The following is a 23567-nucleotide window of genomic DNA, read 5'->3' as shown; positions in this document are numbered from 1 at the left end:
TGAGACCCCATCTCTACATAAAAATAAAAAATCAGCCAGGCATGGTGGCACACACCTGTAGTCCCAGTTACTTGAGATCCTCCTAAGGCAGGAGGATTGCTTGAGCCTAGGAGTTTCAGGCTGCAATGAGCCATGATTGTACTACTGCACTTCAGCCTGGGTGACCAAGCAAGATTTTATCTCTAAAAAAAAAAAAAGAAAAAAAAATTGATGTAAACATTGAACACTGATTTAAGTAAATTTTAAGATAGTTCTATCAGAAAAAATGGGAACATGACAAGTATGCAGATGATGGCAGTAAGTGGGGAGATGTACAGGAATACCTACAATAGAAAAATCCAGCTGGGTGTGGTGGCTTGCACCTGTAATCCCCACGCTTTGGGAGGTCAAGGTGGGAGGACTGCTTGACCCCAGGAATTTGAGACCAGCCTAGGAAACATGGAAAGACGCTGTCTCTACAAAAAATTAAAAAATATACACTTTGGGAGGCCGAGACAGGCAGATCACGAGGTCAGGAGATCGAGATCATCCTGGCTAACACGGTGAAACTCCGTCTCTACTAAAAGAAAAAAAAAACAACACAAAAAACTAGCCGGGCAAGGTGGCGGGCGCCTGTAGTCCCAGCAATTTGGGAGGCTGAGGCAGGAGAATGGCATAAACCCGGGAGGCAGAGCTTGCAGTGAGCTGAGATCCTGCCACTGCACTCCAGCCCAGGCGACAGAGCAAGACTGTCTCAAAAAAAAAAAAATAAAATAAAAAAAAATATACACACACACACACACACACACACACACACACACACACACACACATATATATAAATTAGCTGGGTGTGGTGGTGTGCTCCTGTGGTCCCAGCTATTCGGGAGGCTGAGGTGGGAGGATTGCTTGAGCCCAGGAGGTGAAGGCTACAGTGAGCCATGACTGCACCATCAGCCTGGGTGACAGAGTGAGACCCTATCTCAACAAAATAAAAATAAAGAAAAATCCAAGAGTCCCAATATGAGCATGCTACTTAGGTAATTATTGAAAGAATCAAAAGAGGTGAACGAAATTGGCTTTGTGGAAGGAGATATTGGAGGTCTTGTTAGGGAGAAAAGTCTGGGGACTGGGTTTTTCTTAAATAACTGTAGAATTAGTTGGCTCTTTATGCCTTTATCATCCTGAAAACTTGAAAGAATGATGCTATCAATGTTCTCATAAGAGTTTATGGCCCTGTGAAAACAGAGGCCAAGCAGCTGTGGGAACTCTGCAGCATCTACATAAAGACCATAAGCATGACCCTGGAGATGAATACATGTTAAATCATAATTCCATTGTCTCCTTACAGACACTGACTTGAAAAAGTCACTTGCCAGGTGTCAAGTTTGAAGAAGTTCATTGGGAAAATGTTTCTAAGCACAACTAAGACATGAAATGAGAAACAAGGACATCAGAGTCAGAGAAAACTCATTTAAAGGAAATACATTTAGACACTTACTAAGGTTTTTGCTTTGTTTAAGCAGAGAGAATCAATTCTCTTTTTAAGGAATATAATTATGTGATATAAATAAACTCAGGAAAGGCTCCCAGTAGGAGCAAGCTTAACTTTACTTTGTATAATGTTTATAAGTTGATTCACAAAAGCTTTTACAGTCAATGTCAGTAGAGCAGAAAAATTCTTCCAGGTTCAAATCTCTACTAGGTATTTAATTCCCATATTTGACACATAATGTATTTTACATTAAGAATGAATGGGCAGGGCATGGTGGCTCACGCCTGTAATCATAGCACTTTGGGAGGCAGAGGCAGGTGGATCACCTGCGATCAGGAGTTCAAAACCAGCCTGGCTAACATGGCGAAACCCGTCTCTACTAAAAATACAAAAATTAGCTGGGTGTGGTGGCGTGCGCCTGTAATCCCGCTACTCAGAGGCTGAGGCAAGAGAATCGCTTGAATCTGGGAGGCGGAGGTTGCAGTGAGCCAAAATTGCGCCATTGTATTCGAGCCTGGGTGACAAGAGTGAAACTCCGTCTTAAAGGAAAAAAAAAGAATGAATGGTATCTTTTTAACTTTTAAATAGTGTTTCAAATAGTCTGTAAGTCAAGAAGTAGTAATGAGTGTTTTGATGAAAAGATTTTATAATAAGTTTTATACTACAGTTCTGGCAGCTGGGCTTGATTTAATTGTTCTACACATTGATATTAAATTAGCCAAAACAGCTAAAACCCACATGGAATTCAAAATTTCATTTCCTCAATCCTCAACATTTTTTTTCCCCCGATTTTATGGTCTGTAGTACTAGAAAAATACTAATTTTCCCACAAGAGCTCTTGAATGTAAACATTATACAAATATATATAAAAGCTAGATCAATTGTTATCTGGCTTTATCTGGATCTATATAGTTTAACCTTGTTGGAATGACGTTTTGATTTTCTTCTTGTTCATATGGGGAAAAAGGCAGAATGGAAGCTGAAATCTAAAGTACCCTACACATCCCTAAGCTAGCCATTAGTTTCAACTCTCACCAGTATACACTAAGTAGAGCTGCTCACAGGGGGAAAAAGTTTTTCTCTTTTCAAGTTTTGTTTATCATCTCCATTGGGAAATGCCAATTAATGAGAAAATAGTCACAATTATGACATCCCCAAAAGAAGAGAATCCAAGGGGGAAACTTGAAAAATCAGTAGTTAACTATAGATGGAAAAATTTAAAGGTTGCTTCTTACAATATCAGGTTTATGAAAATTAAAACTTACTAGTTCTAATATCATATCAATACTTTTGAGGACAGGGTTGGACTAAGATTCAACTTCTCTTGTGAGGATTCCTATTCAGGAGTTAGTCAAATGGAAATGCCAATAGGAAAGTAAACTGACATTCATTAATTTGTTTACTGTTTCTTTTCTTTTTTTCTTTTCATTTTAAGAGCAGAAAATTTGCCCTGGTTTCTGTGACCCAAATTCTCTTTCCTACTTATGAGGTAAAGCATTCTTGCGTGCATGCTGACTGTCCTCAAATATTAGGCTTGAGGCTCTGTGGCCAATGGGAGGTTAGATTTCAATGAAAAGGGAACAGATGTAGATTTGGGTTAAGTTTCTTCAGGATCCTGTGCTGGAAAAGCCCCTTAACACATTACTGTCATCATAGTAACAGCCAATTCCATCTGCATAGTAATCCTTGCTTTATTCTTCTTGTCTGAGCCAAGTTATATTGTGACTCACTCGTCTACCCTCTCAATCGTTACTCCCTTTGCTGAAAAAAAGGCAGTCAACTACTGTGGCAACAAGGTAGTTAGTGAATTGGCAAACAGGCCTGTTGGGCTGGTATTTAAATGACTGAAGAATGTTTAGTTTTAACTCCAAGATACTTTACTCTTGACATCTCACCATCAGTACTAGTATCTTACACTGGCATTTCTAGAAGATTAAACAATGGGATCCCACCTGTCTTGACTGGAAAGTGGAAAGCTGACATTTTTCTTCCATCATTTTAAATATATTTCATAGTCTCATTCAGACTGTTCTATCTTAAGTTCTTAGTGGGGGTGGGGACAGTACCAGTCCTCCTCTTAGAAAATGTCTTTTGACTATCCTTCACAGTGCATCTTTCTCTCTCTCCTGTTAAATTGTGAGCTCATTTTCAGTAGAGATTTTCTTTTCAGTTGGGGGTATTGAAGCCCCTAAATTTTACAACTGTTGTTAAAGGGCTACTTTGTATTTGCTTCTGACAGGACTCTAGGTTTCACCAGTCCTGGGCCAATTTTACATTAATGTATTGATTTGGAGGTTACTACATCTACATAAGTAGTGTAAATTTGGACTATATAACTCATCTACGGTATTGATTGGGCCTTCAATTTCCCAGAACCCTGCTCAGAACTTTCCTGTCGTTTTTGGGGGATGGTGAAAACATTTTCCTAGTTCTCCTTTCTTTGAGGGAGCTGCCCTTCCAGGGTCTCTGCTTTATGCAGGGATCGATTACAGTTCCCCATTTCAGGGTAGCCCAAGGCTTTCTTGCTGTTCTTGTGAACATTAAAACCATAACCGCTAGCAACCTCCAGGGTTGCTACAGCTCTGACTTATGAGCTTACTGCTCTGCCTTCATGCTGCCTAAAGCCCAGAAGGTTTATATTTCAAAGGAAACTTCAAGGTAGGTGAAAACTGAATGAAATTCTAAGCTGATACCCAAGCATTCTAAAAAATTCAACATTTTCAAGATAAAGAGGCTCCTGTAGACCAGATAAAATTCCTCTAAGATGCTGTTATACTTATCATAGATACTTGCTAATGGGGTCTTGTGGTCCAGTGTTCAATGATAACCTCCATATAAATCTCTTCTTATATGAATGACATTCAAATTTTGCTGTAAAAGTCTTAAGGAAAAAAGGTGTACAAATAAGAAGAAAAAAGTTTCTAAATGTTTGTTGAGTAAAAGAATGAATATCTATGTCATGCATGACTTTTGTTTTTCTTAACAACAAAACATAAAACTCTCATCCACAGAGATTTATCTCAAATCCTATTCCATGACTAACTCAAACCTAAGGAAGAAAGAGGGACTTTTTTACATGTAAATGAAAAATTGGGCTGGGCACGGTGGCTCACGCCTGTAATCCCAGCACTTTGGGAGGCCCATGTGGGCAGATTACTTGAGGTCAGGAGTTCGAGACCAGCCTGGCCAACATGGTGAAACTCCATCTCTAGTAAAAATACAGAAATTAGCCAGGTGTGGTGGCTTGGGCCTGTAATCCTAGCTACTTGGGAGGCTGAGGCAGGAGCATTGCTTGAACACAGGAGGCGAAGACTGCAGTGAGCCGAGATCGTGCCACTGCACTCCAGCCTGGGCAACAGAGCGAGACTCTGTCTTTAAAAAAATAAATAAATAAAAATAATAATAATAATAATTGGCAAGATATTAACTTGTACCACCTGAGTGAAGTAAAACTCTGACCTGGAGGTTATTCAGAGGTTCCATCTTCATGACTGGGCCCAAGGTATTGAGAGGCAGGGAGACATCAATGCTCTGGTTTGGCATCAGTGGTGTATGGATGGCCAGAGGAGTGCTGGGGATGACACCAAAGCTAGAAGAGGGGATACATAAATCACAGAGGTTAATCAAGAGGCAGGATTTAGGCTGGGTGTGGTGGCTCACGCCTGTAATCCCAGCATTTTGGGAGGCTGAAGCCGGTGGGTCACCTGAGGTCAGTCAGGAGTTCAAAATCAGCCTGGCCAACATGGTGAAAGCCCGTCTCTACTAAAAATACAAAACATTAGACAGACGTGGTGGCGGGTGCCTGTAATCCCAGCTACTTGGGAGGCTGAGGCAGGAGAATCGCTTGAACCTGGGAGGCAGAGGTTGCAGTGAGCCGAGGGCGCGTCATTGCACTCCAGCCTGGGCAATAAGACCAAAACTCCATCTCAAAAAAGAAAAAAAAAAGAGGCAGGATTTTGCCATATCTTTGAGTTTTAATGGCATTTTGCTCCATTAAAAGGAAAACTGTTTTTCTTTTTTTTTTTTGAGATAGGGTGTCATTCTGTCACCCAGGCTGGAGCAAAGTGGTGTGATCTCAGCTCACCACAGCCCTCACCTTCTAGGTTTAAGCGATCCTCACACCTGAGTCCCCCAAGTAGCTGGGACTATAGGCATGCACCATCATGCCATGCTAATTTTTGTATTTTTAGTAGAGATGGGGATTCACCGTATTGGCCAGGCTGGTCTCAAACTCCTGAGCTCAAGCAGTCTGGTCACCTTGGCCTCCCAAAGTGCTGGGATTACAGGCAAGGAAACAAAATTTTTAATACAAATTAATAAAAGGGGTAGCAGGAATCAAGGTGCTCAATTCCAATTTGCTGTAACACTGGTTACATCATAACTTCTGTTTTCCATTAAATGAATTTGAGGAAGAAAATATTCATAAATGCAGAACTGCTTTGCTAGTGCCATGACTCTGAAAGTTTCTTCTCTTTAAAATGTCACTAGAGGGACAGGTTTGATAATATCATTTGTAATAAGTCTTTCCTTACATAATTCTTCAGAGAAAGAAGAATTAAGAATTTCCACCCTGAGGCCAGGTGTGGTGGCTCACGCCTGTAATCCCAGCACTTTGGGAGGCTGAGGCAGGAGGGTCACTTAACATAACGAGACCCTGTCTTTTTTTTTTTTTTTTTGAGACGGAGTCTCGCTCTGTTGCCCAGGCTGGAGTGCAGTGGCAGGATCTCAGCTCACTGCAAGCTCCGCCTCCCGGGTTCACGCCATTCTCCTGCCTCAGCCTCCCGAGTAGCTGGGACTACAGGCGCCCGCCACCTCGCCAGGCTAGTTTTTTAATATTTTATTTTAGTAGAGACGGGGTTTCACTGTGTTAGCCAGGATGGTCTCGATCTCCTGACCTCGTGATCCGCCCGTCTTGGCCTCCCAAAGTGCTGGGATTACAGGCTTGAGACACCGCGCCCGGCCCAAGACCCTGTCTTTACTGCCCACCCCCCGCCAAAAAAAAAGTAATAAAAGAAATCAAATTAGCTAGGCATGGTGGCACATGCCTGTAGTCCTAGCTGTTCTGGGCGCTGAGGGAGGAGAATCGCTTGCTTGATCCCAGGCATTAGAGGTTGCAGTGAATTGTGACCGCATCACTGCAGTCCAGCCTAGATGACAGAGTGAGACCCTGTCTTTAAAAAAACAAAACCAAAAAAACCCCAAAACCAATTTCTACTCTGTAAAGAGAAGTACAATAAATTATTTTACAGGCCTGATAACCTGCCTGATAAGTCCAGAGGATTATTTACTGGTAATTCTCACTTTCCTCTTTTTTTCATTTACATAGGACACAATCACTGGGAAAGAGCTAGTCTAAATGGAATTGACTGGCTTATAAATTCCAAATAGTTAGGGTAAGTTGTGGAGCCAAACATGGCCACTTTCTAAGCTTCAGGCAGGCAATGTATAGCCACCAATTTTCTCCAGGAAAACTTGTTTAATAATACAAGAATGGTAAAGACATGGGAAACTCAGCCTGAATTTGAAGTTAAATAGAAAACAAATACATGTATGGGAAGACAGATGGTCTGAGAAGCATAAGGATAAAATTTTACAAGCTGGGGCTGGGGACGGTGGCTCACAATTGTAATCCCAGCACTTTGGGAGGTGGCAGTGGGTGGATCACTTAAGGCCAGGAGTTCGAGACCAGGCTGGCCAACATGGTGAAACCACATTTCTACTAAAAATACCACAAAAATTAGCTGGGTAGTAGGCACCTGTAATCCTAGCTACTCAGGAGGCTGAGGCAGGAGAATCGCTTGAACCTGCGAGGTGGAGGTTGCAGCGAGCCAAGACTGCGCCACTGCACTCCAGCCTGGGCGACAGAGCGAGATTCTGTCTTAAAAAAAAAGAAAAAAAGAAAAAAATTATAGGCTAGGCATGGTGGCTCACGCCTGTAATCTCAACACTTTGGGAGACCCAGGACAGGTGAGCGGATCACTTGAGCCCAGCAATTCAAGACCAGCTTGGGCAACATAGAGAAACCCTGTCTCTGGAAAAAAATTACAAATATTGGCCAGTGTGGTGGTGTGTTCCTGTAGTCCCAGTTACTCAGGAGGCTGAGGTGGTAAGATCACTTGAGTCCAGGAGGTTGAGAACCCAGAAGGTTGAAGTTGCAGTGAGCCTCAATTGCATCATGCACTCCAGCCTGGGCAAAAGAGCAAGACCCTGTTTCGAGTAGGGAAAAAAAAGAAGAAAACAAAATTTTATAAAGATGGAGCAGAAAGAAAAAAGTGGGCCTAGAAGATAACAAACAAAATGATACAAATTTATATTGAATTTATATTCTAAATAGCCTCAGGATGGAAGATGGGACTACGACGTTTATAAAATTAACTAAAGAGTTTATACAAGCTTGTGCAGTGGCTCACGCCTGTAAACTCAGCACTTTGGGAGGCCGAGGCGGGTGGATCACCTGAGGTCAGGAGTTCGAGACCAGCCTGGCCAATATGGTGAAACCCTATCCCTACCAAAAAATACAAAAAAAAAATTAGTCGGGCGTGGTGGTGGGTGCCTGTAATCCCAGCTACTCGGAACCCGGGAGGCGGAGGGTGCAGTGAGCCAACATCACGCCACTGTACTCCAGCCTGGGCAACAAGAGCGAAACTCTGTCTCAAAAAAAAATAAATAAATAAAACTAAAAATAGAAAAAGAGTTTACACAGATACTCTTTCAAGAGTTAGAGTGGCTAAAGAAATATTTTCTTTTTCCTAAACTACACCTTAAGAGTATCAAATTGTAATAATGAAATCATCTTGAGAATTCATATCACTCATTTAGGGATAATAGTTATAAGGCAAAAAAAATTTTATTCTTTTTATTTTGCTCTCACAGTCATCAAAACTCTGCCATTAAGTCAATATTGGGAAACATGGCAGCAGCATAGTTCCAAATCTTCCAAGTGCTCATCTGAGAAATGAAATAGAGGAAACAAAGAGGGAGAAAAAAGTCCCTATAAAGCTGTAATTTCACCTTCTCCAAAATTACTAGTTAAAGAAAGCCCACAGAACTGGTGAGATGCTCTGGTGATACAGTAGGAAAGCACAAGGAGTTCAGAGGAAACCAGCAGTAGTAGCAGGTCTCAGAGACTGACTACAAATATCCATTCTCAGAAGAGAGCCCCATTCCCAGAATAGACCAAGATCAAACAGGAGCAACATATGAATAAGGTTGGAGAAAAAAAAAAGGTAGCAAGTCCCTTTCTACCAAGGGAGCCCTGGAGAGGGAAGAGCTCAAAAAGCACCACCTTCTAAAGAGGAAACAAACACCTTGGAAGACAGGGCTTGAAGGCAAAGATCAGCCCTCTAGAATCAAGTTAGATTCAGAGAGGCTAAGAAGCTGTGGCTATACCAGAGCAAAGAAGGAAACGTTCTTGAGGAGCAAAGTCTAAAAAACTACCCTGCCTATCTTCCTTTTCTGTAGAAATCTACTAATAGCTACTCCTGCAAATTCCAACTCGTTCAAATATGAGTATCAAAATGGTAAAAAACACAGCAACTATTCAAAGCCCTAGTATAAAAAAGTGGAAAGACAGCAGTACAACTTCCTTAATGACAAACAAAACATACTTGAAAAAGCAAAACAAACAAACAAAAAACAGTGCTAGCTACCAAGGAAGACCACACAACAGTAAAAAAAAAACATCTGGGGAAGGGATGACCAGATAATGTGAGGTGAGGGCCAGACAACAGGAAAAGGTAAAGGGAGCCAGTCTAACTCAGGAAAGAAATAAAACAAGTAAATCATGTCAGAAATGAAGACTAAATATATCATGAACACAGATGTAAAAAAATTTTTGCCAATGAACTCCATCAATACACAAAAAAAGACAACACATCCTAACCAAGTAGGATTTATCCCAGGAATGCAAGGTTGGTTTAACATTTGAAAAATCAACTGATGTAATCCATTATATTAATGGACTAAAAAAGTTCATATAATCATTTTAGTAAATGCAGAAGAGGCATCTGGCAAAATTTAATACCCATTCATAATAAATCCCAGAAAACCAGGAATAGAATGAAACCTCCTCAAGCTCCACAAAAAAACCTATGGCTAACGTTACACTTAATGATGAGAGACTGAATGCTTCTCCCATGAATTAGAACACTTTTCTTACCGCTCCTACCCAACATTTACTGGAGGTTCTGTTAGTACAATTAGGCAAGAAGAAAAAATAAAAGGCATAAGATTGAATAGGAAAAGATAAAACTGTCTCTTTTTATAAATAACATGATTTATTTATGTAGAAAACTACAAGGAATTTACAAAAAGGCTACTAGAAAGAAAAAGTAAGTTTAACAAAGTTGCAGGAGACAAGCTCAATATATAAAAATCAATTATATTTCTATATACTAGCAACAATAAAAAACTATTTACTGCTGGGCCCAGTGGCTCACACCTGTAATCCCAGCACTTTGGGAGGCCAAGGGCGGGCAGATCACCTGAGGTCAGGAGTTCAAGATCAGCCTAGCCAACATGGTGAAACCCTGTCTCTACTAAATATACAAAAATTAGCTGGGCATGGTGACGGGTGCCTCTAATCCCAGCTACTCAGGAGGTTAAGGCTAGAGAACTGCTTGAACCCAGGAGGCAGAGGTTACAGTAGGCAGAGATCATGCCATTGCATTCCAGCTTGAGTGACAAGAGAAAAACTCTGTCTCAAAAAAAAAAAACAAAAAACTATTTACTATAACATCAAAAATCTGAAATACTTAAATCTGACAAAAGGTGTGTAAGATTTGTGCATAAAAAATTATAAAACATTGCAAAGAGAAATTAAAGACCTAAACAGAGATATACTATGCTAACGGATTAGAAGACTCAATACTGCTTAGACGTCAATTCTCCCCCAAATTGATCTACATATTCACTGCAATTCCAATAAAAATCTCAGCATTTTTTTTGTAGAAACTGACAAGCTGATTCTAAAATTTACAGGGAAATGTAGAAGACCAAGAACATCTAAAACAAGTTTTGAAAAGAAACAAAGTTGCAGGACGTATGCCATCTGATTTCAAGACCTATTATGGAAAAAATTTTTACATTGACTCTTGATTTACAACATACTTAAAAATGATCTCAAAGTGAATTTTAAAACTAAATGTAGGAACAAAAACTATAAGGCTTATATTTAAAAACATGCCAAAAAACTCTTTGTAACCATAGGGGTAAGCAAAGATTTCTTAGAACACAAAAAGCATAAGCCATAAAAAGAAAAAAAACAGATGAACCTGACTTTATTGAAAACTTTCAACTGGGTGCAATGGCTCATGCCTGTATTTCCTGCACCTTGGGAGGCCAAGGCAGGATGACTACTTGAGCCCAGGCATTGAGACCAACTGGGGCAACACAGTGGGACCCCATCTCTACAAAAAATAAAAAAAAATTAGCTGGGTGTGGTGGTGCACAGGTGTAGCCCTAGCTACTCAGGAGGCTGAGGTGGGAGAATCACTCAAGCCCAGGAGTTCGAAGCAATAGTAGGCCTTGATTGTGCCACTGCATTCCAGCCTGGGTGACAGAGCCAGACTCTGTCTCAAACAAAAAAACAAACAAAAACACCCTTTTGTTTTTTTGAAGACATTATTATTATTATTATTTTTTGAGACAGAGTCTCGCTCTGTCGCGGCCCAGCTGGAGTGCAGTGGCCGGATCCCAGCTCACTGCAAGCTCCGCCTCCCGGGTTTACGCCATTCTCCTGCCTCAGCCTCCCGAGTAGCTGGGACTACAGGCGCCCGCCACCTCGCCGGGCTAGTTTTTTTTTTTGTATCTTTTTTAGTAGAGACGGGGTTTCACCGTGTTAGCCAGGATGGTCTCGATCTCTTGACCTCATGATCCGCCCATCTCGGCCTCCCAAAGTGCTGGGATTACACGCTTGAACCACCGCGCCCGGCCTGAAGACATTATTAAGAAAAGGCAAGCCATGGACTGCGAAAAAATATTTGCAACAAAGGATTTGTATCCAGAATATACAAAGAACTTTAACAACTCAATAAGACAATCTTCTCTCTCCCCCAAAAAACAACAAAAAGTAAAGATTTGAGCAGATACTTAAGTGAAAGATATAAAAATGACCAATATGCTTATTTAAAAAAAATGCTTAAAATTAGTAGTCATTAGGGAAATGCAAATTAAAATGAGACACTACTACACAGTGACAAGAATGGCTAAAATTGGTGAGGATGTGGAACAGCTGGAATTCTCAAGCTTACCATACAACCTAGCAATAACATTCCTAGTTATTTACCAAGGAAAATAAAAAACATATGTCCAACAAAAGATGTGTACACAAAAGTTCATGGCAACTTTATCATAAAGATGAAACTGAAAACAACCAAACTCCCCCAACTTGTGAGCACGTCAACAAACTGTATATTCATCAATGGAGTATTATTTAACAACGAAAGGGAAATCAACTGCTGATATACGTATTTCAAAAGCATGATGCTAATCGAAAGAAACCACACAAGATTCCATATTATGTAATTTCATTTATAAAAAAATTATAGAAAAGGTACAATTATAGTGACAAAAAGACTGACTTACAAAGCACAAGGAAACAGACACTATAGTAAATATGGTAAGAAACAGAATAGAAATGAGAAAAAGCAAAAAAAACCAAAAACCAAAAAACAAAAAAAAACTACAAAAGAAACAGGATTTGTAATCACCACCAATTATGAAGTCTTTCTACCAGAACATGAGCCTAAATCTGATAAATCTATAATCTGCCTCCAATTTACAGGTAGAATCAGCAAGATTTGAGATTGTGGGAAACTCCACACATAAAAGACTTAATTTCTTCTACAGATAAATTTTAAGGAACAAAACAGAGAGGGAGGAGGAGAAAAATTCTAAGGAACAAAACAGAGGAGGAGGAGGAACCTATAGATTTAAAGGGACTTAAGGCACTTATCAACTAATTGCAATGTATGGGACCTTACTGGGACCCTGTTCAGACAAAGCAAACAGTACAAAAACATTAGACTACTGTGAAAATCTGACACTAATTGGATATTTGCTGATATAAAAGAATTTGATGTTTTTTTTTAACGATTAGAGAGAAAAACAGTATATAAAAATAAACAAAGAGTCAATAAATGAATAATTGAAAACCCCAAAGAAGAAAAACAAAAAACAATGGAACAGAACAAAAGAGGTTGCAGTGAGCTGCCGAGATTGCTCTACTGCACTCCAGCCTGGGCAACAGAGTGAGACTCCATCTCCAAAAAAAAAAAGAGGTGGGGGGGAAGGCTAGAGATGAATGCAGACTCTGCATCTGCAGATTTCCTTTATTACAACAACAGATTCCACCAACAGCCTTGGCCTATTTATTTACTTATTTTCCCAACAGCCTTGGCCTTGACTACAAATATTGGTAGTCTTGACAGAAAGAAACACAGACTTTCCAGATAGTTAAATGATTTTTAACATGCCAAGCTCTCAAATCCAGAGTACAAAAGTGTTTCCAAATGATGAGAAATAAATCAGACAGTCACTGATGCAAATTGTTATTGACAAACTTTATTAAATCTGCTTTAAGGGTCCAATTACTACTTTTTATATGCAGGGTTAAATATCCTGTATTTACAAATGAATGGACATGCCATTAAGGTCTAACAACCAGTTTCCTGAACCATAAAACTGAATAAAAACCACTGATGTTTCAAAAAGAATAAGACATTAACATTTTACTTCTTCATGCTCTCTTCCTTATTAAGGCAGAGAATTGATTGCTAAAAGGAGGTTGTCAAAGTTTATGTGATTATTTGGTCAGCATATACACTTCCATATTTCTTACACCAACCAAATATGCTAACTTTTCCCACCAAAATGTGAACTTTCAGTCAGGAGCTTTGATTCACTACTCTAGCCCTAGTACCTAGAAATGTCTGACTCATACTAATGCTAAACAATGGTTTGTTGAATAAATGGATTTCAGTTAAAAATTTGTCAAAAATGTTCTAATCCTAGAATCCAAGATAGTAAATAAGTTCTGGTTTCTTCATCGCATTTGGATGAACTTCCCAACAAACTCCCTAGTGCCTCCAGAGTTGAAGCTGATAACTGAAAAGACTTGCAAGAGCCGGGGCTCACTCTACATACAGCATCTGCCAACATGTGAGGTTTGGTTTTCTTTTTGAGATGGAGTCTCACTCTGTCGCCCCCGCTGGAGTGCACTGGCGCAATCTCAGCTCACTGCAACCTTAGCCACCCGGGTTCAAGGGATTCGCCTGCTTCAGCCTCCTCAGTAGCTGGGATTATAGATACCCGCCACCATGCTCAGCTCATTTTTGTATTTTCAGTAGAGACAGGGTTTCACCATGTTGGCCAGACTGGTCTTTTGAACTCCTGACCTCAGGTGATCCGCCCGCCTCGGCCTCCCAAAATGTTGAGATTACAGGCATGAGCCACTGCACCCGGACCAATATGTGAGTTTTTAACCAGTGCTAAATGGAAAGTTCTCTTGTTGGTTCTAAGGCAAACTGTTGTCTCAATGTCAAGCTAAGGACTCAGATTTCTTACCTATTCTTGTTAAACTGGATTGCAAAATCTGTCATATGTTGCAGAGCTTTATTGGTAAAGTTCATTTCCATATAGATGTGCCCTTGGCGGTGAGTAAATGTTCCTGAAATCTCCAAGCCTTTAGCCTTTACTGCAGGTAGCCAGACCTGAAACACACAATAAAGCTCAATAAAACCAGACAAGATTTATCTTGATGCTACATATTTTTTAACAAATAAAGAACAAATTAAGATTAACAATTAAGTGAACAAATTCATTTCCTTAGGCAATTATAGTAAATTTTATACTATAAATATCAATCCAGTGCAAAAGACTCTGGATAGAGTCTTATTTTCTGAATTTTGAGATCGTTGTCAATTATTTAAGAAGCAAATAATAATAATTTTAAAAAACCAGTCTTTAAACGACCCTGGTTTCTGCTCTATCTTTTGTTCAGTTTGGTTATTTTACTGCTTTTAAGAGTACTGCTACCAAGAGGAAAAGAAAAATTCCAATGAGTATAATGTGTTTTTCTGTTAGTTTTGGTAAAATGGTTTAAAGGGAACAAACTGCATCTGCTAATGAAAATAGCATGCCTGTAATCTTTGAAGATTTTTTTTCATCATTTCCAACCAAAGCCATTATTGGTAATTTCCTTAAAGGCATCGACCATGTCTTATATACATTTTTAACTCTTGCTACAGTTTGTGGTAAATAGTAAATACTCAGATATTGCTCATATAATCTGAATGCCTATTCTATCTATCTAAATAAATCATAACACACCCCTTGGTCCCGGAACCTGTGACACATCTGGCCTATACTATTAAAAAAAAATAAAGATTAAAAAATTCAAGGCCGGGTGTAGTGGCTCACGCCTGTAATCCCAGCACTTTAGGAGGCCAAGGCAGGCAGATCACGAGGTCAGGAGATCAAGACCATCCTGGATAACAAAAATATAAAAAGAAATTAGCCGGGCATGGTGGCGGACGCCTGTAGTCCCAGCTACTGGGAAGGCTGAGGCAGGAGAATGGCATGAACCCAGGAGGCGGAGCTTGCAGTGAGCCGAGATGGCGCCACTGCACTCCAGCCTGGGCAACAGAGCGAGACTCCATCTCAAAAAAAAATTTTTTTTAAAATCAGGAGTCACGAGCTGTTCTGACCACCTAAGACAGAATACCAAAGGATCTGTGGGTGGGGAATAATCATGGTAATATACTCAGCCACACTAAAAGAGTGGCAGGTGGTGGGGAGGACCAGGGAATAAACTAAATGTTCATTAACAGAGGAGTGATTAAATAAATTACGGTGTATCAATTCAGTAGATACACAGATTCAAAAGAATATGGTAGAGAAAAAACCAAGGTGCAAAACAGTATATTCCATTGACACAGAATGTTTAAAGGATACAAACATACAGCTATATGCATGATCTTTTTCTTTTGAAAGGACACACAAGAAAGTTAACAGTGTCTATACATGGGAAATGGGGGACAGGGGAGACAATTTTCCATCTTACATTTTCATATTATTTACATTGGTCATTTGTATACATTACTTTTATGTTAGTAAACGAATGCATTAGATAACTAATAATTAAAAGTCTGAAGATAATATCCCATATAGTAAACCTTACAACAAAGCTACCGAGGTGTGCTAAAACACTATGGCTCAATTTTGAATATCTTCGGTTTTGCTATGTACTGTAGTAACTATACACACTCAGTTATCACAGTTATGACTCCTGGAATGGACAACCGGTCTACATCTCTATAGCAGGGATCCCCCATAAGGAGTCAGATTAGTAAGCAGAGAATTCAGGAAGCAACCAGTCAAATTGGTCCTCAGAAAGGCAAGACTATATGAAGCCTGGCCTAGCCTGGATGGTGCTTTTCCCAAGGGCTTAAATGAGCTTCCTTAACCGGGAGTCTCCCCTCTTGAATTTCACTGTGAGTGACATCAAGTAAGGTTAAGACAAGACAAGAAGAGCCCCAATGACACAAACCTAAATAGGAACTCTAAAAAGGTACACTAAAATCCATGAAAACCAAATCTGAGCAGTGGCATTCTAGAATCCATATGTAATACCAATGGGGAAAAGGGAATAAGAGAAATGACTTCTCTGTATTTTTTTCTCCTGCTGGTGCACTACATACCACTAGATTTTCACTAGATTGACTTCAATGTTGACAAACTAGACAATATTTCTAAACATGGGAACAAAACTCAAATAATTAATATTTCAAATTTTAAGTCTAATTATAAAACAGTTTAACAAGGATGCTAATGGTGCTTCCTACTGCTAAGTTTGAAGCCACCTTTCATCTTCCTCTTAAGTCTTCCAGAACAAGGGCCCAAACCTTTGATTTATTACCAGTAGAAGTAACACAAATGTTAAAAGTGAAACAATTTGGGTCTTGTCCATTAAGAAAGTACTGCTATGTTAACTCTTTACTTACAGCCTTAGGAGCCACATATCCACCGGGTGCCATGCCTATGCCTGTGGAGAGTTCAAACAGGTCATTCAGTCCACTGCTGACAACAGCAGGTGTAGGTGAAGGAGCAAAGGTTGCAGGCACCGATGATGGGATGAAGGATTGTCCCACCTGCAGGAAAAAAAAAAAGCGGGGGAGAGGGGAGATTGGGAAGAACCGATTAACAGTCCTTAAAATATTGCTACATATCTTAGTAGTTTTGACAAATCAATTAAAAAAACCATAATTACAATATTCTTAGGAGTCAAATTAGTATATTCTTCATCTTTTTAATCATGACAGTTATTTTTTCATCATTGATAAGACACACTCATTCTGTAGAAGCTTTATCAAGAGAGTACTCAGTAGGATACAGGAACACAGTGATTCAAGATTTTGTGTTTGTTTCCAATTTTAGCTTCCATGATTCTGTGCAAAAGGCCTACAGGTACCCTAAGAAAGGAGTAGTTTGTTTTTATAGAAAGAGGGAGAAGTATCCAACTTAAACAGCAGTTCCATTTCCACCTGGGTTCAGCAAAGTAATATTTCCTTTCCCATTTAGACATAAATATCTAGTAGGAAGCTCTCCTCGGGGAGATGGACATTCACACCCCCGAAACTAACTCATTTATAAGGAGAGTCTCACTCTGAGTCCAGCTGACCCTCTCAAGTTCTTTCTAGGTGACACCAGGGAATAAGCATTCTCCAGTCAAGATGGAAGGGTCCATTTCCTTTAGCTCTTTAATATTAGAAAGACAAAGATCTCTGTAAGCACTGGAACATTAATCCTTAAAGATGTCTCTACACCACATGGTGCATGACCCCAACAATTCCAAGTAACCCTATACTATTTTCTACTCCCCATATACTGTTAAAGAGGTTTTGGTGTGCAGTGCTAGACAGCAGCAGTGGCTGGTCTGATAATGTGTACATAGGAAAGGCATCAAACAGGGGGCAGTGCTTCTCATGGTGAAAAAAACAGATGGCACTTACTGCCGGACTTCCTCCAATGCCCCCGCCAAGGTCACTGCCAAGCTGAAAGAGAGAAAGGAGAGAGAGGAGAGAGAGGTAGAGTTCATTTAACTAAATACTAGATGCCCATATAGAATCTGTAAATTGCTCTACCAAGTTGCTGGAAATACATGCCATTCAACTTGTCTCCCAAAGCCTAAAAAAATGGTAGATTACAAAGAAATATGTATTAGGGGAACTAAGTGGTGGTAGTGATGGTGTATTAGTTTGGAGAAAACTTGTAAAGAAGATGGAGCTGGGACATCTCAGGGATGTTTCAGATCCAATCTTTCCACTGGGGTACACAGGCACAAACCCAAACAAGATTTAAAGAGTATGCATATTCTAAGAAGCTCTATCCCCAAGCGGCAATGTTTTGAATATGCTTTATTTTTTCTTTAAAAGGAAACTTATAGTGGGGGGCGGACGGAGGGGGTGGGGAGGTGTTGGAAAAGAAAAAGCCAAAAAACAAAACAATTAATGTGTTTTAATTTACAAAACCTGCTGCCCCACTGAAAAAGTAAGAGCCAAATTAGTATTGAGCTGCAATTTCAAGCTGCAAAAATTATAGGTGGAACAAAAGTGATTTTTAGAGTTCGGAATGTTCCTAAAAAAGAAAATATTTGGACTGTCTACGGAGGAAGTGGGGAAGCATGCAGTGCTTCAAATCTCTTTCACAGTCAGTTCTACTAAGGAGAAATGTGATTTATTTGGAGATCATTTAAAAAGGATGTTAAGCATTAGAGAATGAGACTAACTGAATTACCTAGCTGACAAGAAAATAACTCCACATGGTCTTAGTCTTGCTTTTTTTCTCAGGATTCTGATAAGATATAATTCACTCTGAAGTCGGTCTTCCTTGACAAAAACATTAAAGAACTCAAGCTGAAAATAGGTGGCACACACGCAATGTAAAACACACATAAACACAACTAATGGAGCTGTTTCAAAAGCAAAATCTACTTTTTGCTACAGTTCCACAGTTGTTTCTTCCTAGTTCTCACTGTGCGTCTAAAACACTTCCTTGAATCATCAAATGCTTTGTCTGCTCTAAACACACTCTCCTTTATAGTCATTTAGTGGTAGGAACTTGCAGATCATTGAGTTGTAACAATTATTTTGTATCTTTAAGACTGGGAAAAGAGGATTTATCTTCTCAATGAACAGAGAGTAGTAGTACATAAAATGGCATTCTCAAAAATCTAAAAATTAATCTTAAATGTTAAAAAATAGTGAGGACTACAACAAAGTTTTGTTTAAACCATGACAGAAAATAACCCTGGTAAGTGCTTCATAACTGGCATTAGCAAGCATGCTCTGTTGTAAACTATAAAGCACTCCCAACCAGAGCTAACATTTCCAGAATCTGATTCCTGAAGACTACTTAATGGTTGCACAGGGCATGAAAATCACATACTTAAACAAATAAAAAGGTCATCCTTGACTGGGCGCAGTGGCTCATGCCTGTAATCCCAGCACTTTGGGAGGCCGAGGTGGGTGGATCATGAGGTCAGGAGTTGGAGACCAGCCTGGCCAACATGGTGAAACCCCCATGTCGACTAAAAATACAAAAAATTAGTTGGGTGTGGTGGCGGGTGCCTGCAATCCCAGCTACCCGGGAGGCTGAGGCAGAAGCATCACTTGAACCTGGGAGGAGGAAGTTGTGTGCTGAGATCATGCCATTGCACTTCAGCCTGGGTGACAAGAGCAAGACTCTGTCTCAAAAAAAAAAAAAAAAAAAAAAAAAAAAAGTCATCTCCAAATCAAGAATTTGAGTAACTGGAAAAGTGTGAAGGGCATAGAAAAGATATTACACATCTGTTTTCTCCCCAGTTCTATAATAGCACACATCTGCAGCATGACATCTGAAATTCCTTTTATTCAAACAAACATTTACATAACATTTATTGGATGCAAGGCATTACAAGGGATATAAAGATGCCTGGCAATTAGGGGACTACATAGGTAAGAATGAGGCTTTGCAAACTAGCCGGAGAAATAAAACATGAATGCAAAACCATACAGACTATACTAAAGCAAAAAAGGGAAGTTCTGAAGGGAAAAACCTTCCTCTGGCTGAAAGAATGAAGCTTCAAAGAGGTGGTAGTGTGAAATTATAAAAAGCAAAAATGGGGGAAGATCATTTCTCAAATAGCATGAACAAAGGCAGAAAAACCATGTAGAATGAAAAGGCCAATTAGACTAGAACAGAGAGTTGATATGTGTTAAAAAAAAAAATACTCATACGAAATAAGTTTGCAAAGGCAGTCTTTAATTTTTAATTTCCCCTTCATAAAAACCTGGAGGTTTCTTAGACTAATATCTAAGCTTTCTAAGAATACTAATAACTACATCAATTATGTTTCAGTAGTATGGTTTCAACCTTGGATACACAATGGAATCAACCATCTGTGTGTGGGGGTTGCAGAGAGTAGTGCTTTAAAAACTACTCGCCCCCGGAGATGGTAATTTAATTGTTCTGAAGTGTAGCCTGGGCATCAGAATTTTGAAAAGCTTCCTCAGTTGATTCTAATGTACAGCCAAGGTTGAAAACACTGCCATTAGAGAACTAGTTATTTAGAGTCAGACAAGATTTCATCTGCTTAGAAATGACTTTGGAACTTGTGACTAAAAAGGAAGTCAGCATTTCAGCAGAGAGGCCGGGCGCAGTGGCTCACGCCTGTAATCCCAGCACTTTGGGAGGCTAAGGCGGGTTGATCACCCGAGGTCAGGAGTTCAAGACCAGCCTGACCAATATGCTGAAACCCATCTCTATTAAAAATACAAAAATTAGCTGGGCCTGGTGACGGGAACCTGTAGTCCCAGCTACTCAGGAGGCTGAGATAGGAGAATTGCTTAAACCCGGGAGGCAGAGATTGCAGTGAGCCGAGATCACGCCATTGCACTATAGCCTGGGCGACAGAGCAAGACTCCGTCTCAAAAAAAAAAAAAAAAATTAAAATTTAAATTTAAAAAAAAAAAAAATTTGAGCAGAGAAGAAAACCCTGGAAAGGATTCTACAAAAAATGTTTCATTTGTCCTGATACTCTGAGGTAGTTTTCGACTTTCTGATGGGCTTACTCCCTCTCCCAACTTATTCTCCCCTCTTCTGGCTAGGCTTATAATCCAAGATTGAAAGAGACAGAATTCTTTATGGACCTGCTTGGCACAGAACAGTAAGAAAGAAAAACACATTGGAAAGGAAACAGCAGTTTTGCTAAATTCAAGAAAAGGCATTGAGAAAAGGGATTCATGGGTAGTGTTTAGACCAAAGGAAAGAAAGCACATTCATAGCCCTTATTTTCTTATATTTCATTCTTTTTATCTTTGAATGATATATGAATATTATCTTAGCTGGAAAGGATCTGAAAGTACTGTCCCCCAGTGCTGCTTGTCAATTTTATTCAAAATCATGAAGAACTGAAAAGCAATCTTGCCATTCCTTTGTTTATGTTCAGTATATCAGATACAACTCAGCTAGAAACATGAACTCTCATTTGACACAGACAGGGTCCAAAAGATATCAGAGACACAGTCAGGGATACATAGGTTCACCTACTTGTGCTATGTTCAGAGAGCAAAGGGAAAGGACAATTTCGATACTGTATATGTTTTCTAACTAGCAAGACTACAGCTTATCCAGACTATTCAGCAACTCTCCTCTTAACTGAAAAAGATTCTAATGGAGATTATCCTCCTCCCTGAAACCATGGCAAGGTGACAGCATGATGATGGGTGTGAGTGACTAACAGGGAGATGTCAGCAGGAATGGAAGCGAATTACCCAGTGAGTGGCCTCTCCTATCTACAAGTGACAAACAGGAGGAAGCAGATATTCATCAAGAAAAAAAGAAAGCTAGAAAGTGAACTACTACACAAGAAAGCTGTTGTATATCAGCCTGAACTAGACAGTAACCATTTCGGTTCAGTAGGACACTATTTGTTTAAAAAAAAAAATTCACTTTGTTGTTCAGGCTGGTCTCTAACTCCTGGGTTCAAGTGATTCTCCCACCTCAGCCTCACAAAGTGCCGGGATTACAGGTATGAATCATTGCACCCAGCCTGAGATTATTGGGAGTCAGGTTCATCTGTCTGGATATACTATAAGCCCATACTTATCAGGTAGGGTACAAAATCAATCAAACTAGAACTTGTAAAACTCAGGGTGATATCTGTTATCCAGTGAGCTAGTAGGATACAAGACGGAAAAGGAATAGGAGTGCAGGGTATGGCTTTGATCCTGATCTTAAATGTCTAGATACTATATTTTAAGTGTCTCTTGGAGGTGTCCACTCACTATTGTTCCCAGGATTGCCTTACTGAGGCTGCCATTTTCTCCATGAAGAAAATGATGTCAATTATAGGTCAACTAAATCAGATACAGAAAGAAGGGGGGAAAGATGCCAACTTCAGGAAAAGAATATTTCAAATACTGAAAATTGAACAGTCTATATTAAAAGTCTGTATTAACAGTCTGTAACTGGGCTGGGCACGGTGGCTCAAGCCTGTAATCCCAGCACTTAGGGAGGCCGAGGCAGGCGGATCACAAGGTCAGGAGATCCAGACCATCCTGGCTAACACAGTGAAACCCCGTCTCTACTAAAATACAAAAAATTAGCCGGGCGTGGTGGCGGGCACCTGTAGTCCCAGCTACTCGGGAGGCTGAGGCAGGAGAATGGCGTGAACCTGGGAGGTGGAGCTTGCAGTGAGCTGAGATCGTGCCACTGCACTCCAGCCTGGGCGACAGAGCGAGACTCCGTCCCAAAAAAAAAAAAAAAGAAAAAAGTCTGTAACTGATACCTAAATCCAAATTTTCTGCTAGTGGTGTAGTTCCCCCAGTCTCCAACCACAGTAGTCCCCCATAATTGTTGTAGTCTTTAAATGGCACTGAGAATAATACTAACATTTGTCTACTACCAAAGAGTGGTCACTTTACCACATCTGAAGTAATGCTGAGTGGAACCTGATTCATGTTAAACTACACAATAATGTGTCATTACACAATAATGTTCAGTAACCAGACAGAAAACGGGTTTTATGGTGACTTATTGTAACTTATGGGCTAAAGGGATTTCGGCATGGTTACATGAGCTCTGCAGAGCCAGGCAGAGCCAAAAGTCCCAGAGCTGAGCCTGCACACAGGCTTGAAGTTATATAAGGGAACAAATCTGCCTGACTCCAAGAAAAGAAAATTTGAAAAGGAATTTTTAAATTTTATAAAGGAATATCATCTGAGATAACCACTGAGAGGACTGGAAAAAAAAATCCCACAAATTATCACAATGACTGATCTGGGTTAGCCCCTTTGACGTATGTCTGGCCAGTCCAAAGTACATCTATTTGCTTCTAAAACTGTGGAGCTGTCTAGGTATCTGAAGAGATTCTCTTAACTGCAGGTGTATATCTGAAGCTCAGACATTTCTATGCTCCTGTTTACAGCTAGTGTCTCTTTTATTTAATGTTTTCTAGAATTTACTGAATTAAAGGGAATCCAAGGAATGTTCCAAGCCATATAGCTTACCAATAGCTCTATTATTCAGGAGTCAACAGAATGGTGCAAAAATAGTACACAGTGACTCCCATCACAAACAATAAAACTTACTATTGTCAAAATCCTATTGGTTTCAAAATCATCAGTGTGTGTCTTTCTATCAGAGTTTAATTTTAGATGGCACACAGTCTCTTGTAGGTTAAAGTATGGTTTTCAGCTACTAGGTTGCAAATTTTAATTTGATCTTTAAAAAGCTATTCAAGGCTGGGAATAGTGGCTCACACTTGTAATCCCAGCCCTTAGGGAAGCTGAGGCAGGTGGATTGCCTGAGCCCAGAAGCTCAAGACCAGCCTGAACAACATGGCAAAACCATGACTCTACAAAAAATACAAAAATTAGCTGGGTGTAGTGGTGTGCGCCTGTAGTCCCAGCTAGTTTGGAGGCTGCGGTGGGAGGATCACCTGGGTTCAGGGAGGTCAAGGCTGCAGTATGTCATGGTAGTGCCACTGCATTCTAGCCTGGGTGACAGAGTGAGATCCTGTCTCAAAAAAAAAAAAAAAAAAACTATGCAAAAAA

The 23567-nt window shown here is 39.9% G+C and overlaps 1 protein-coding gene across 4 annotated transcripts in view; it reads right to left on the bottom strand.

The window, feature by feature from the left end:
* Positions 1–23567, bottom strand: part of AP2B1 (adaptor related protein complex 2 subunit beta 1) — a 137188-nt gene that overhangs the window by 37313 nt on the left and 76308 nt on the right. For 2 of the 4 annotated variants that reach the window (XM_008011067.3, XM_008011068.3), the window contains exons 15-18: positions 17484–17525; positions 16476–16622; positions 14038–14183; positions 4933–5062 (exon numbers count right to left, since the gene is read on the bottom strand). In XM_008011067.3, the coding sequence (XP_008009258.1) occupies positions 4933–5062; positions 14038–14183; positions 16476–16622; positions 17484–17525 (465 nt within the window). The remainder of the gene's footprint in view (positions 1–4932; positions 5063–14037; positions 14184–16475; positions 16623–17483; positions 17526–23567) is intronic. The other 2 variants (XM_008011069.3, XM_073004862.1) reach the window with 1 other exon arrangement.

The sequence above is a fragment of the Chlorocebus sabaeus genome, chromosome 16, assembly GCF_047675955.1.
Source record: "Chlorocebus sabaeus isolate Y175 chromosome 16, mChlSab1.0.hap1, whole genome shotgun sequence".
Taxonomy (NCBI): Eukaryota; Metazoa; Chordata; class Mammalia; order Primates; family Cercopithecidae; genus Chlorocebus; species Chlorocebus sabaeus.
This window is presented reverse-complemented; position numbering and strand designations above follow the sequence as displayed.